The sequence below is a fragment of the Ictidomys tridecemlineatus genome, chromosome 6 (genome assembly GCF_052094955.1).
Source record: "Ictidomys tridecemlineatus isolate mIctTri1 chromosome 6, mIctTri1.hap1, whole genome shotgun sequence".
Taxonomy (NCBI): domain Eukaryota; kingdom Metazoa; phylum Chordata; class Mammalia; order Rodentia; family Sciuridae; genus Ictidomys; species Ictidomys tridecemlineatus.
In genome coordinates, this window is record NC_135482.1 from 18,835,382 (window position 1) to 18,851,625 (window position 16,244).

The 16,244-nt window shown below is 36.7% G+C and overlaps 1 protein-coding gene across 5 annotated transcripts in view; it reads right to left on the reverse strand.

Annotated features, from left to right (window-relative positions):
- Positions 1-16,244, reverse strand: part of Ano4 (anoctamin 4) — a 384,018-nt gene that overhangs the window by 160,960 nt on the left and 206,814 nt on the right. For 4 of the 5 annotated variants that reach the window (XM_021724481.3, XM_040279417.2, XM_040279419.2 and 1 more), the window contains one exon: positions 12,267-12,371. The exons of the other annotated variant lie outside the window; for it this stretch is intronic. In XM_021724481.3, coding sequence (XP_021580156.2) covers positions 12,267-12,371 — 105 coding nt within the window. The remainder of the gene's footprint in view (positions 1-12,266; positions 12,372-16,244) is intronic. 5 annotated transcript variants of the gene reach the window in all.

The following is a 16,244-nucleotide window of genomic DNA, read 5'->3' on the forward strand; positions in this document are numbered from 1 at the left end:
GCCAACATTGCAGCTGACTTTTTCTTTTGATGCTTTAAAAATGACCGAGGGCTTGTAACTTGTCAGAAGCTGCTGCACAAAAGAATTCATGGGAGATTGACTACTTCTTACCCAAGCACGTAACAGATTATTCATTCTTTCATTCGAAAACATTTTAGGAATGTAGACATTGTTTGTCAAGCACAGAGTGCATGATAGCAAAACTTTGGTAGATAAAAGTCATGTGGCTTTCTGCATTTCTGTAAACAAACCAAAGAAATGTAAATTGTGAATGCTCTCATGGAAAGACAGAGCTTGGATATAGAGAATAGAGATACTTAGGGTGACCACCAGGTTCCCAATCACCAAATGTGATTAGGCAATTCATTTAAGTTTTTCATCTGTAAAATAAAATGCACAGATGTAGAATAGAATTTACCTTTAGTGCTTACTATGATAGGCTGAATCATACCCCTCAAAGGTGATCTAATCCCTGAAACCTGTGAATGTATTATCTTACATCACTATGGGTTTGTTGATGTGATTAAGCCAAAGATCTTAAAATGGAGACATTATCCTGGATTACATGGGCAGGTCTAGTGTAATTACAAGAGTCTTTAGAAGCAGGAGCTAGGATGGTAAGAATCAGAGAGACAGACTGGAAATGTTCTGCTGCTGACTTTGAAGATGGAGGACAGGGCCATGAGCCAAGGAATGCAGGTGGCCTTTAGAAGACAGAAAAGGCATGAAAGCAGATTTTTCCCTAGAGCCTCTAGGAGGAGAAACACAGTCTTGCTAACACTGTGGATTTTGGACTTCTGACCTCTTAAGCACTACGATAACAAATATATGCTATTCAAAGCCACTACATTTGTAGTAATTTAGTGTGGCAGTAAATCAATACACTTACTTTAGGTTTTTAAACCATGAAGCTACAGAGAAGAAAACATCATGGTATTTCCATAGAGCCATGGCTTAGGAGCACCTACACTGTGCCAGGTGCTCAAGGAGAGGAGCCAACACTTTTTGAGACAATATAACATGCACAGTGCTTTTTAGATATAGCAAGACCAAAGACAGCTTTCCTGAGCACCCTAATGAATGAAGCCCCCTAATTTTTCTCCTCCATTTATCTCCTTCCCAGCACTGAATACCACCTGTAACTCCCTTGTTTATTTGTCTATTTACTTTTTATTGCTTATTTATCTTATTAGGATGCAAGTTCCATAGGGCAGGGGCCTTGTCTTTCTTGACTGATCTACAGAGACCCTGGCACAAAGTAAGCTTTTGACACACATTTGTTGAATGATGGAATGGGGATAAGCGATCCATTATTGGGTAGAGGGAAGTGATGCTAGTGATATTCAGTGGGAAGAGGTCAGGGAGGCTGCTAAACATCCTATGATACACAGGATGTCCAACGACAAAGAGTTATCCAGCTCAAAAGGTCAATATAGTAATTGGCTCTTACTTGCAGTTTCCCTTTCTATAGTTTCTAGATTAGCTGTGGTCAACCAGTGGTCACAGTCTAGCGATGTCTGAGAGTCCCTTCCCTTTAACAGCCCTAGGACTCTGAATATATATATTTCCTAACATGATTCTCATGCACAAACCAGGACTGTGTAATTTCAAGTAGACAGTGATTGAATTTCAAGGAGATAATGATTAGATTTGAACAACGGATAAAAATATAGTTTTAACAAAGTCAGACAACCTGCTTGCTATTCCAAACTCTGCCACTTAGCCATTTGAATTCACACTTCTAGTTCCTTACTGATGAGACAGGGATACTTTGGATCTTAAATAGCCTCCAAAGGACTATGTGTTAAAGACTTAGTGCCCCTGAAGCTGTGGCTTAAGTAAGCTGGGGTGCAACTAACATTGGCAGAAGCTACCTTGACTTCAACCAACATAGTGGGAGGTGGTGAAGACTTGGAGAGATGGGGCCAAGAAGGAGGTCATCTGGTCATTAGGGCATGTCTTTGAAGTGTGTAAGCAGACTCCAACCCTTAATTCCCCTCTCTTTTTTTCACCCAAGCCAGGAGGAGAGAGTGCCCCACACTTTTTCCTATGCTGTCTACCTTAGTACAGGACCAAACACAGTGGGGACTGAACATAAACTGAAGCCTCCAAAAATGTGAGCAAAATGAAACATCTCTCTGTGTAAGCTGATTATCTCAGGTCTTTGGTAGAAGAACAGAGAGCTAACCTGGAGAACTGGCTCTGAGAAGTGGAGCCGTGGCTGTGACTACACCTGATGATGTGGAAAAACCTTTGCAATTGGTTTGCAGGAGGGGTGTGGAAAAATTTGGAGAATCAAGCTCGAAAAAGACTAGCAAGCTATATGTGAAGTTTAATGCACCATTCTGCTGAAGACTCATATGACTAGACTGCTAATAGGAATGCAAATGGTAAAGGCTATGCTGATGAGGTTTCACATGGAAACCAGAAGTCTACTGGGAATTAAACTAAAGGCAAACCAGCTTACACAATGAGGAATTAGATACATTATGCCCAAGCCCGAAGACTTTACAGGATGCTGAACTTAAAGGCAATGGACAAGTTTATCTGGTAAAGAAAATTTCAAGGCAGCAAAATACTCATGCAGTGGACTGGGCATCGCTGGCTACAAATTTACAATGAGAATCCACAGCAAAATAGAACAGAGTGGAAAGATTTGTGTAAAGGTGCAAAGAGGTTGCAATTGCTAAAGAGATTAATAATGTTTTAACATAGCTAGATACTTTGCACACAGACATTAGGACAGATGACTGGAAGAAATCTCAGAAATTACGTAGACTCCATCTCTTGAAGGGTGGAAGGTAAAAATTGTTTCAAAGAACTTCTATGGAAGTCTTTTGTGAAGGGAGCTTTGGGATACTGCTAGTCAAGGATTGCCTAAGCTGGCAAAGCATGCAAAGGCCCCTGAAGCTGTGACTTAAGTTAGCTGGGGTGCAACTAACATTGGCCGAAGCTACTTTGACATCAACCAAATGGTGCTGTCAGAAAGTCTTTTACTAAGATTTCAATAAAAAGCCTGGGAGGCTTGTGAGTGTATTGCAGATTGGAGATCCTGCAAGAATCCATTATTGGGTAGAGACAAGTGATACTAGTGGTATTTAGTAGGAAGAGGTCAGGGAGGCTGCTAAACATTCTATGATACACAGGATGTCTTACAACAAAGAGTTATCCAGCCCAAAGGGTCAATACAGTAACTGGCCCTTATTTGCAGTTTCACTTTCTGTAGTTTTTAAATTAGCTATAGTCAACCATGATCCAAAAATATTAAATAAAAATAAATGACTCATAAATTTCATATGTTCACTATTCTGTATAGCATGATGAAATCGCATGCTATTCTTCTCCACTCTGCCCAAGACATGAATCAACGTTTTGTCCAGTGTGTCCATTCTTTATATGCTACCTACCTGTGTCAGTCACTTAGTATTCATCTTGGTTATCAATATAGTATATAGGCCTTGTTACTGACCATGGTTTCAGGCATTCATCTGTGGTCTTGGACTATCTCCTGTGGATAATGGGGAATGACTATTAAGATTAAGAAATCTTACTCTACTATTTAATTCTAAAGGGAACAATGAATGGGAAAGAGAAAGAAGCCCTTGTAATGAACTATATTACCTCTCTTATACTTTTGTTCTCAAATAGAAAAATGTTTGATGATTATTTGCTTAGTAGAATTCTGCTATTAGGCTCATTAAATGAGAAAGAGAGCCAAATGCTCTGGGGAGTCAATTAAGAGCAAGAGGGAGAGAGAATATAAAAATTTCATGTAATCCAAGTAAGGAATCTATATTGAATTCAGATTCAGGAAAGGCTGTGTGAACAAAGTTGGGCCAGCAGAGATGGGTCAGACTAGGTAAATACCATGCATTTGAGGACCGTTATGATTTAGATGTGAGATGTCCGCCCAAAACTCAAGTGTGAGACAATGCAAGTACATGCAGAGATCAAATGATTAGATTATGAGAACCTTAACCTAATCAGTTCATTAATCCACTTGAATGGATTTACTGAGTGGTAACTGTAGGTATGTAAGTTGTTGCTGGAGGAGGTAAATCAACAGGAGCCTGCCTTAGGGATATCTATATCTATCTACCTATCTATCTACACACACACACACACACACATACACACACACACACACACACACACACACACACACTGAGCTGAGCTTAGTCTCTCTCTATTTCAGATTGTCATGCCCTAAGCTGATTTTCTTCACCACACCCTTGTGCCATGATGTTCTGCCTCATTATGAGTCCAGAGCAATGGAATCAGCTATCTATGGACTTATACCTCTGAAACTGTGAGTGCCAAATAAAATTATTCTTCTCTAAAATTGTTCTTGTCAGGTCTTTTGGTCACGGTAGCAAAAATGCTGACTAAAACAGGGAGGCAAGGGAGATGCCCATACAACTCTATTATAGAGATCAGGACTTTGTCTTTAAAAACAAAGCTTGGAAACATAACAGCAGAGACTTAACATAGGACTGAGCAAGGATCAAGGTCCTCACGTGGCCCAAGAGACCAAACGTCAGACAGTCTGCGTAAAGCTTCAAAATCAGCACAGAAAAGAGATTTCTTAGAGCAGCCTCTTTCTATAGCATCCCAGGATAAGGGAAGAGCAGAGAAGTCATAGGGCCGGGACTCGGGCAGATACTGACATTCTTATGTGATGAGAAAGTGAATTTACTTCAGTAGTACTGAATTGACTTGTCAAATATTTGCAATTATTTCAACTATTCCTCCAGTGAAAAATCACTTGGAATGTTGGATATTGTTTTAATTCTCCAGGGGAAAGAGATCACAGATGTATTGCAAGAACTCTAATAAAGAGATTAGCTAATCAAGTTATTTTCTGCCATGAGTTCATTGAGCCAACATTTAATGTTAGGTGCTACAGGTGCAAACATGAACAATACATGAATGGGAAGCCCTTGCATTTTCAGGCAAGAGGATTAAATAGGGGAATCAGTGCTATAAAAGCTATAAGCAAAATAAATAATGTGCTTTAGAAATAGTCTAAAAGAGAGTAGGACATAAAACTGAAAGTATCTAAGAATTTGATTTATTGCTCTTTAATTCTCTCCTATTTTACAAATGCAGCAGAATAACCCAACCTTGGTATTACAGCCTGAGAATATTTTAATGTCAGTATTTTTTTTATGCAGCCAAAATGAGGCAAAATTATAGGTCATGGAAAAATAGGTAAGAGAGCATTGCAGTGTAATCCAGTTATTGATATTTGTCCTTCAGAATTCTGGTTCATTATACTATATTTGTCCTGAGTTCCAAATTATTACATCTGATACTCTGAATTCTGAAAGCATCTCATATTGACCTTAAAGCATCACTAGGAAACAAACACACAAACAAACAGAAAAGGACACCTTTAGGAATAATTCAGAATGAAAGCAACATTGTTTATGTCTTAATTTTAATGCTACCAGATCATTTTACTGTTTTATTACAAGTTCACCTTTATGTTTAGAGTAGGTTCTCTTTCAGATAAAAAGTTAATTGATACAAAGACTAGGAAATAAACTCAGTGTCCACTTTAAAATAAATAATAGCTGATTGTAAGATCATATCAATTGTTTTTTCTTAGAATCTAACTATCTTTGTGAGATTGCTTTAAAGTGTCGGTTTTTCTCTTAGAATCTGAGGTTAAATATGGAGGAAGTGGGATGGGAGACAAAGGCAGAGAGACTACAATTAAAGCCCACTGCCTGTTAAGGATTTCCAGGTCTATTTTCTCATTTCATCTCCAGAACAACCCATGAGACAGATATTAGAAAAAGAAGTCAGGTTCATAAGTGCTAAGTATAGCCACACAGCGAGGCAGTGACAAAGATGAATTCTAACACAGTTCTGACTCCTGAATCCATGTTATTTCCAGCGGGCTTCTTGTTTTCGGGGAAGCATTCTACTGTTATTAAATCCTGTTTGGCTTTCAAGAACAGGAAGTCATTTAACTGCCAGGCAATTATCTTGTCACTGTTTTAACATTTATCTGCATAAAGCTAGACTTTACATCTGTAGCCCAACAGTTCTGACACTTTTTAAAGATTTAACAAATAGATCAAATTAAATGTTTTAAAAAATTTAGAGAAGTATACACACAAGGCACAGATTTGAGTACCTTAGGCTGAGATTTTAAAAGCTTAAGACTATGCAGCATTTATATGACACAAGAAAGCCCAGGACTCTCTTCAATGTTCATTACTCTTCAAATGAATCTGATAGCTTCCCTAAGGCACAGACTGCCTGGCTTACCAGTAAGAAACAAAGGACGGGGCTGGGGTTGTGGCTCAGTGGTAGAGCGCTTGCCTAGCATGTGCAAGGCCCTGGGCGCCATCCTCAGTACCACATAAAAATAACTAAATAAAATAAAGGTTAAGAAAGAAAGAAACAAACAAACAAAGGAGGGACTAATTTAAAGAGCTCTGAATAAATAAAGTAATTGGGAAATACATAAATACTTTCTTAGCTAACTTTATTCTTTTCCAATAAGGCTAGCACTTTTCAAAATGTGTTCCCTCAAGCCCAGAATCCTTTTGAGGAGTTTTTGGGGGCAATGGAAGGGGTCAAAATGAAGCTGAGGGGGAAAAGCCCACCTTCTACTCCCACCCATACCAAAGAGTTCAGTTTCTTTGTGACTCAAACTATGTCTTCACAAACAAATAATCAAAAAGATAAAGAGTTTTTTAAAAAATGTATGGTCATTAAAGAAATAATGACATTGCCATTCTCTGGTTCAGTAATGGCAACATTTAGAAGACAGCACAGACCATGCATCGCAAGCAGCCCAGCACACACTGCCACAGGCCAAGATCAGTAACTTATTCCTGGCAGCATGTTTTTTTATAAAGAGCTTCTCTTGTTCAATCTAAAGAAAAGGCAGACAACTTGGTTGCTTCCAGGTGGGTAAAAATGGCACCTCCTACATCCCTGGGAATGACATTGAGAGAACTGTGCTCCTCATTCAGGCTTTGTTCCTTAGCCTTGGCCACCTTTTCACATTATGAAACAAGGTCAGTGATGTTCTGCATTGAAGACCTCAATCCTCTGATCCATGATTTCCCCTTCTTTGGATTCAGACAATTCTGAATTCAAATCCATCCCTCCCACTTACTAGCTATTGGATTGTGTTATTTTAGCTTATTCCAGTTTTAATTCCTTTATCTTTTAAATAGGCATAATACTATTTCCCGGAAGGGAATGTTGTGAGGAATAAAGGCAAAGGTGATCATCAGCACTTAGAGTGCTTACCATGCTCCAAGCACAATGTAAGGATTTTATATAGACTTATTATCCTTATTTCCATTTTACAGATGTGGAAAGTAAGGTAAGGCAAATTTAATATTAAATAAAATGAGATAGGTAAAAGGTCAACCACAGAGTTGCCAGAGAGGCTTACTAGATGCCAGTTCCCCCACTCTTGCCATCTTTCTCTCTGAAGCAGCACGACACACAGGTTGAAAACAAAGTTGGAAATAAAGCTGCAAAACATTGGATCCAGAATGACTCACTTGATATTGCTGAGACATGACTCAGTTTCCCCAGCCACAGAAGCACAAACCACAGCGATGCAGGAGCAGCCACATGACTCCGTAGGGGCTTGTGCAGGCACAAGGGGTCAAGCCTCAAAAACGGAAATCCAGGCCTTCCAACTCTTGAGCTGCTCATTTTGAAACCTACATGGTTTTCCCTATTTCCTTTATTAGAACCCAGTGGAATACAGCACAGTTCTGTCTTTTAGAGGATGAATGCTACTCAAGAATCATTATGGTCTATCTTTGTATCTGCTTAGAATCAAGAAGAGAAAAACTAAGAAGACCATAAGAGGAGCAAGAGACAAAGGATGGGACAATGATTTAAAGCAAGAATTACCATGTCCAGTATAATCTTTGAATGACATGCCTCACCGTGGTTAGCTTATCCAGATATACGCCCATGCCTGATTGATGGACTATTGTGCTTTTAAAGACAAGATGCTCAACCTAATTTCAGAAGGAAATATCTAAAAATGTGTACCTCTTAAAAATGTTCAGATTTTGAAACTTTGGTAGTTAAAAAGCAGGGGGGTATTTTGGCTTTAATTGATGTTATTTGCAGAACAAAGTAGATACTCAAATCTTAAAACTACGTGTGGGAGGTTTGAATCTTACTAGACAAACTCTAGAGTTAAGAATTTGACCTGTGACTTTGTTATCATCACATCAAATTAAACCTGTCTCTAAGTTCACATTTCACTGCCTTGGTGCACAAGCCAGACATTGGTGACATTTCCATTCTCCTGTCTCATGTATCTGGGATGGTGTAGAGGTCCCAGGAGTGTTGGTAAAGACCTGAACATTTAGAAAGACTGCTCAAAAATTCCTCTGAACTGACTAGTCCAAGCCCACAGTGAAATGTATTCATTCACTCATTCATTACATATATTTACTTAGCACCTGTGATATTCTATGCCCTGTTCAAGGCTCTGGGGAAGGTGAGATTGCCACCTTCCCAGAGCCTGCAACATCCCTCCCTGGGAAATAATTCTGCTGCAGCTGGCAATTCAGGTAACCCTGGAGCTGTCTCCCAGGCACAACACAGCCATTCCCTCCCCTTCCATCCACCCACTGGAAGCCACGCTATTTCTGCAGCACAGTCCAAGAAAGCTTGTCTCAGAAATTTCCTCCTGCCTGTTTCTACTTCTCTTATTTAAGTGTGAGCCTCTTGGAAGCTCAGGCTTTCAGAAAGCAAAAGCCAGGAGCTTTAAACATTATAAAACTCTGCTAAAACAAAGGAGTTCAAAGGACTAGTCTGCCATCTTGGGATGGGGAGTGAAGGGTGAAAATAGAGAGGGAAGGAAAAATCACACCAAGGGGAAAACACACACACACACACACACACACACACACACACACACACACAAATAAATATCTCCTTATTATCTAGAAAGCAGTCAAGTTGTTTTCATTCTGAACCATGCAATAAGATATGATCTGTAAATATTTTTATTTTTTCCTGAATTGGACTTGGTACCAAAATGTTCACCACTGTCTTTCAGTATTATGCTTAGTGTAGTGTCTGACACATAACAGGTGAGACGGATGAATGGAAGGAAAAAATAATTCTTTTCTTTATTATTAGATGTACATCTAATAAGGAAGATCAGAAAAGCAATTTGAGTATGGCCAATGAGACATCTTTAGTACAAATGATGCTATACTTAGGGTACACACACTATGGGAAAAATAATATAAATCCATTTTACAACGTAGAACAAAGGTGGGAAAACTTTTGCATCAAAATGTGAAACCTTAAGAATAAAATGTTTAAAATACAAAGTAGTTTCTTTTTCCTAGTCATTTTTATTTAATTTTGTATTTAGCAGAACAAGGAACGACACACAATTAAATATTGACTCCATTGCATAATTAACCATACAGCTTGGGAAGCTATACTTAAAGTTTTATCAGCTTCAAAATGAAGAAAATATCATGTACTATTGTCTAGGACTCCCCACTTCCCACCCCCCCACCACTTCTAGCACTTAAGGTAATATATATAGACATATATACACACACTCATATATATATGTATATATATATATGTACACACACACACACACATATCACTACAAAATTCTAAGAAAACAGTGAAATCTTTCTGTTGTCCTACTACTCTCAATAAAAATGTATGCAGAGGAGGAGACATACTGGTATTCAGAATTCTACATTTTTTTTCATTGTTTTCTGTCTTTTATTTTTATTTTATTTATTTATTTATTTTTATTTAAATAACACGACAGCAGTGCAGAATGCTACATTCTTTATAGCATTACATTCTGGTCTCTCAAAGCTTCCTAGAAACCATCATCTAAGATATGGCCCCTTAAAGAACCAAGCTCTGCATTTTTATCCTTAGACATTACAATGAATTGGCTACACATATCAATCATATTGGGAACCTAGGTAGAGCCTGAATGCAGATGAATGGTCCAAATCCTTCCTGTTAGAAATGACCCAGCCTGTACAGGCAGCTTCCCAAATCTTCTACTTATCGTGAAACTAGTTTTTGTTTTTCTGAACAAGAGAGTAAATAGATTAGTTCTGAGGTTATAAAATGTATGTACCTATAAAGATTTTCATTTGTATTTTAAATTGAAGTAAAATTTCCATTTTTTTATTTTGAATTGTAAAGTGTTCATAAATTTGTATTCCTCTATCTGTTCATAAAGAGGTCACCATTTAAAACTATGGAAGAGTTTACATGTCATACGAATGTGTCTCTACTATGATCTATTGTAAAAAAAAAAAAAAAAAAAGTCCCTTATTGGATCTCATGGATCCATGAGAGAAGGGAGAACAGTGAAGTAGAGGAAAGGGGTCCAGCAGGAGGGTAGAAGAGGGAGAAAAAGGAGGAACTATGGAATGAAACTCACCAAATTATGCTCTGTGCATGTATGTATGAATATATCACAGAGAATTCCACTTTCATTTATAATTGTAGTGTACCAATGAAAAACAATAAGTAAATAGATGGAAAGCCAGTAGGGACCAGGGGAAGAGGGAAAGGTTAAGGCAAAGAACTGGGGATTGAAAAGAAGAAATGATGTTATATGCATTTATAAATATATCAATATGGGCCCCACTATTATGGATAACTATAAAAATAAATAAAAATTAAAAATCATCCCTTTTAAATCTTTAGTTTATTTTGACATGAGTTGAGTTAGCCCCAAAAACATTTTTTTAAGTTCATCTCTAACACTTTCATAGAAGCCAACTTTTATCTTTTATTGAAAAACTTTAAATCCTTTTAGCCCTGCATAATCTATCTCCTTCAAATTAAATGAAATAATTACATTATTGTATAACTTTCTATGAAAAGTTTTTTTTTCAATGTCTATTAATTTGACTTTGTTTCTCTCGGGGAAAATATTTATCTTATTCACTAATCCAATTTGAAGGGATTTCCCAGCTAGAACAAAAAACTGGTCCCCTTATATTATTCACACACAAAAATTTCCTTCAGAAGTAGCCTTGTCTTCAATTTTAGTATCTCACCTCAGTGTGATCACATCCTGAACTGAGCACATTCACAAAGGGGTTAAATGGCAAACAGGGCACCCTCCATTCTAGCCTGGTCTCCAACATTTAACCAGTTATTTTGATACTTAATTTCTCCCACCCTCATTTGTCCCACCTGTAAGGTGGAGATATTAATTATCTTATAAAGTCAAGAATGTAATATAGCTGAATGGTAATTATCTGTAAAATGATGAAAATCATTCATAAGAAAATAAATACAGAGCTGAGGAGGTAGCTCCGTGGTAGAACCCTTGCCTAAGCATGCACAAGTCTCTGGAGGTGATTTCCAGCATCACAAACCCCTCAAATCCAATATTATATCATACTATGAAATATTATTTGAGGAATATCGTCATCTATTATTAGAACTCTGGTTAATGAAACATGAGTAGTAATGACTCCCTCAATGCTAAATCTGTAACAGGGATAAATATACCAGTTCTTACGACATTCTGAGTGAAAATTATAAAACACAAATAACATGGTGTAAGAAGAGCTAACCTTGATTAATCAAAATGCTCAGAAATGACAGGTTCCCTTTTGAGGAACAGCCTGTCTGTCATTAACTTCACCAGATATTTGTGTCAGAGGGTAAGTTCCTGATTTCAGTTTACTGCTTTGACATTTAATCCTTGCTTCTTGCATTTGAACAGAGAAATGGTATTTTTGTTTCTTAATAGTTTCTCCTTGATGGTGATTAATCAAGGAATCTAAAAAATTATAACACTTGAAGGCTTACTAAACATTATAACACACTAAATATAGAGAACTTATAATTCCACTATTGGCTTCTTCAAAGACCCTAAAATGAGGTGGTTCTATTTTACAAATTCAACCTTCATTTCACTAACCATCTCTTCTGGCCACGAAATTATTATGCACAGTATCTCTTTTAAGACATCATTATATTGTTTTTTTGTTTGTTTGTTTGTCTTTTGTTTTAAATTTTTTTAAGTTGTCAATGGACCTTTATTTTATTTATTTATATGTGGTGCCGAGAATCGAACCCAGTGCCTCACACGTGCTAGGGAAGCACTCCACAACTGAGCCACAACCCCAGCCCAATTATATTGTTTTTTTAAAAGGATGGCATCTGAGGTTCCTAGTTTTGTTACCCCCTCCCAAGTACTACAATAGTTTCTCCTCTCCTGGTGAATTTAAAATTTGAGTGAAACTTACTTTCTTGTATTGCATTAAGAATCTCTGAAAAGTCCACATCACTCTTTGGGCCGTCAGGTAGTATTTGCATATCCAGCTGGCAGCCTTGCAAATCCACACCTCCTTCTAGAGAAATGAAAGATATTCATGGAGTTTGCACTGGTTATCACAGAGCCCAGCACTAGGGTCCCAAGGAGAAGCAATATCAAAATCCAAGATGAACAACCAGCTGGTTTGCCAATGATCCTCCATCTTGGACACATGACTTAAAAAAAAATAAATAAAGAACATACACAATCCATTTGCTCTTTCTGGGACCAAAAAATGTTCACTTGCATTTCTAATGCAAAAATACAGCAAACTTTATTACAATGCAACATGCTGTGTAGCATATAGTTAATTTTATTTATAGCTGAAAAATATAATAAATTAGCCTCCACTCAAGGGTGTTTAAAAATATTTTCAGATTCCGCATGAATGAAAAATGTCAACACAAACACTTTATAATACTATTTTCTTCAAAATTGAACTAATACATTCTTAAGGAAAGGGTCAATATTCTTGATATCACATAAAACAAGTATCATTTCCCCCCCTCACACTTGGACTTCTTCTGCATCATTTATTTTCAAACTAGGCCAGAATCCTTTTATTTATTCCATGAAACAATTAAACCTCTTGCACTAGATCTGTGTGATGATTTTGGCATGTTCTAAAGAAAGATTTTTATTCTGCCTCACATACCTATGGAACATTCAAGGAAGTCAAAGTAACCAAGATACCAAAAAGTAGCATTATCATTAGCAATAATGCACCCTCTGACTGCTTCTTAATTAGTAAACACATCACCAAAGGGAAGAGTCTGAGGTTAAAAGGCAGTGCTAAAATAAAAAGATATGATGAATAAAATGGGGCATGCCCTAGTTTTCAGTTTTAATTTTTTAAAATTATTTTTGTAGAAATAATCCTATCATAAACTGAACAAGTATATTTAGTCTTACATAAAATTTTGATTATTTTCCTAAGACTCAAGAATGTCTGCCTTATAGGGATGTTCATTCTAGGAGGGACATGCCCACAGGTGACTTATTAAAACAGAAGGCAAGATTTAGGAAGGTGGGAATTATGCATGCTGTAATCCTACCACTTTGAACAGTGCCCGGCACAAAGCAGGCCCTGGACAAATGAAAGATGGATGAATGAATGAGGCTCTGCAGTGCCGTGAAACTGATGCAACAGAGCTACAAGTGAAGCTACAGTCTCACATCTGAAGTCAGAGAGACCAGCATCCAGGTTCTAATTAGGTAATGCTGAACCTCTCTAAATCTTAGTTTCCTCAACTAGAAAACAGGAAAGATAATTACAGCCTCACAGAATAGCCATGAGGATTAAAAGAAATAATGTTCAAAAAGCTCCTGGTTGTCACACAGTTGACAGTGAATGGAAGCTAGTACCATTATCACAATAACTTACTAAAGCAACACTGGCATGTATATAGAGAATATCTGGCTATTGAAGAATCAAGAAGAAGCCATAAGTCAGTTCCTTGGGACTCTGGGACGCATATCAGGATTATCAGGAACAGCAATTGAGCATTGCGAAAACAGAAGCGAACTTTTCAAATTCATACATAAAGTGTTTAATGTAAAGTCTAAAGTTTACCTGTGGGACAGACAAAGATGCCTTTCTGCAGGTCTACAATTAGAGTAGAATTTTTGTCTTTTTTTTTTCCGCCATGGTTTGCTACTTCATGGGTAGAGGAAGGTTTGCAAGGTTTTCAATCTCTTCTCAGTCACCTTTATTTTGCTCAATAGCCAAAGACCTCACAATGACAATAACAACAACAAAGTAACAAGAATATCAAGACTGCCCATCTACCACACTCTCTACTACGTACTTGAATACCTCATTTAGTCTTTAATCTTAAAAACGAGGTTCAGTGAAGTAGAATAACTTGTCCAAATTCCATAGACACTGAAGTATAAAGATGCAGCACCTTCCTGCTCTTCGTTAATCCTCAATACCACCCACAATCAAGCAGTCACAGATGCACACTATTATAAATAAGAAACTGAATTACTAAATAAATCCAACAGAAGCCAATATAATAACCCCTGTTCTAATGCTTCAGATAAAGACAAAAGCTAATATATAATCTAAAAATTAATGACTTCCTAATAGACTAATAAATAGAGACCAACTTTGTTTGTCCTAGTCGAGAGTTCATAAATTCATGGAGAAGTAGTTATGACTACTAAATAGTAACAGTTTTTAATAACTAAAATTCCACAGTTTTAATAACTTTTTAAAGTCAGAGCACAATATAGACATATAAAAAGTCAGAAAAGAAGCAACAGAAAGAAAGCCTGTAGGTCATTAAATTCTGTCTCTAAAGAAAATTTAATGATATAAAAATGAGGGAGGAAATATAAAGAAATGAAGAATATAGTTATAAACAGACATTTCTAAGTATATGAAGAAGAATATTCATTTATATGACTAGAAAAAAAGGAGAAGAAGAAAAATCTTCAAACGGCTACATCTATCAGTTGTGAAGTTATGTGTAGATTTGGCCTTATTCTCTATATTTTCTATGTTTTTCACAATAAGTAGGAAACATAATTTTAAAGACATTAAAAAAACTCAGACTGGAACAGGGCAGATGAATAATTATTTAGAATTCAGAATTCAAGACTTAAAACTAAGATTATAGGTATTAACTATACAACTTAACATAAAAGATTTTCTAAATTAATACAATTCATAAAATATATAAATAGCTCCTAAATTGCAGGATGTAGCATTCTCTTCATGGTAAACATTACAATTATAGTTGGAACCCCTAAAGTATCTTTCTTCCTCTGCTTTAGAAGAAATATAGAATACACTGTCATAAAGTATGACAATCTGGAACTTTTGACAGTAAGTCATTCATTAAAGTCTAGCATGATAAAGTAGGGGGTGCTGCAAAACAAGACTTTCCTAATGAGAGAGTGATCAGTGTAAAGGACATTTTCAAAGGAATCCTAAAAGACAATAATCTCCACCTTTAGCACACACTGCCCAAGTGGAAGAGACCTGGTGACTTCAGTATAAAATGTTATATGTCTACTTGGCTCTTCTGACATTTATTGTTATTCATATAGTTTTGATAAGATATCTAAAAAGTTGAGAAACTCAGTTCTTCCCCATAGGCACAGACATTTAAGACTTTGGGTCAGAACACAAAGCTATGAGGCATTATTCAAAATGGTGAAGAGGTCATGGTTTCAAACTGAAGACTCTTTTAAATTATAACACCATTGGGCCCCAATAGTTCACATGGAACTACATGCAATATCAGGGAAACTAAACAAAATTTACATTAAAGAGGGAAGCTAGAAAGAATCCTCAAAGATGTGAAGAACATACTAAATAATTTTTCAAAAAACTAAAATTTCTACAAAATCCATATGACCTCCAAGTTTGGCTGCAGCTTTTCTCATACTTGATGGACAATAGTGGTTATATTCAATTCTTCAGAGTGATTCTGAAGAGGAGAAAAGTTGAAAATAGTTTCACTAAGTCACTTTGATAGTGGCATTTACATTTAATTAAAAGTCTTCAACCAGACAAACACTATTTTAAAAATTCATATTAGTTTTGTATCTAGCTTGGATTTTAGCTAAGTGCTTATATATGAGAAGGGGAAAAAATACTCCAAATCTGAGTTTATCGACTAGCAATATGTCAATGACACTCCCATCTCCTTTCTGTCTATAGAAATCTCTTTCTACCTTTAAGGCCCACTTCAAATCCTCTGCTTCAGGAAGTATTTCTTGATCCTGATAAGTAAATGCATTTTTTCCATCCACTGAGCCCACATAGCTACTTATATTTTGTTTTTTTCTATGATCTATGTTTTCCATAAAAAATAAGGTAGGTAAAGAACGCAGCGCAGTATGCAGGAGACAGAGAAATTCGAGAGCCTCTTTCCTCCCATCTATATTTTCCCTCACT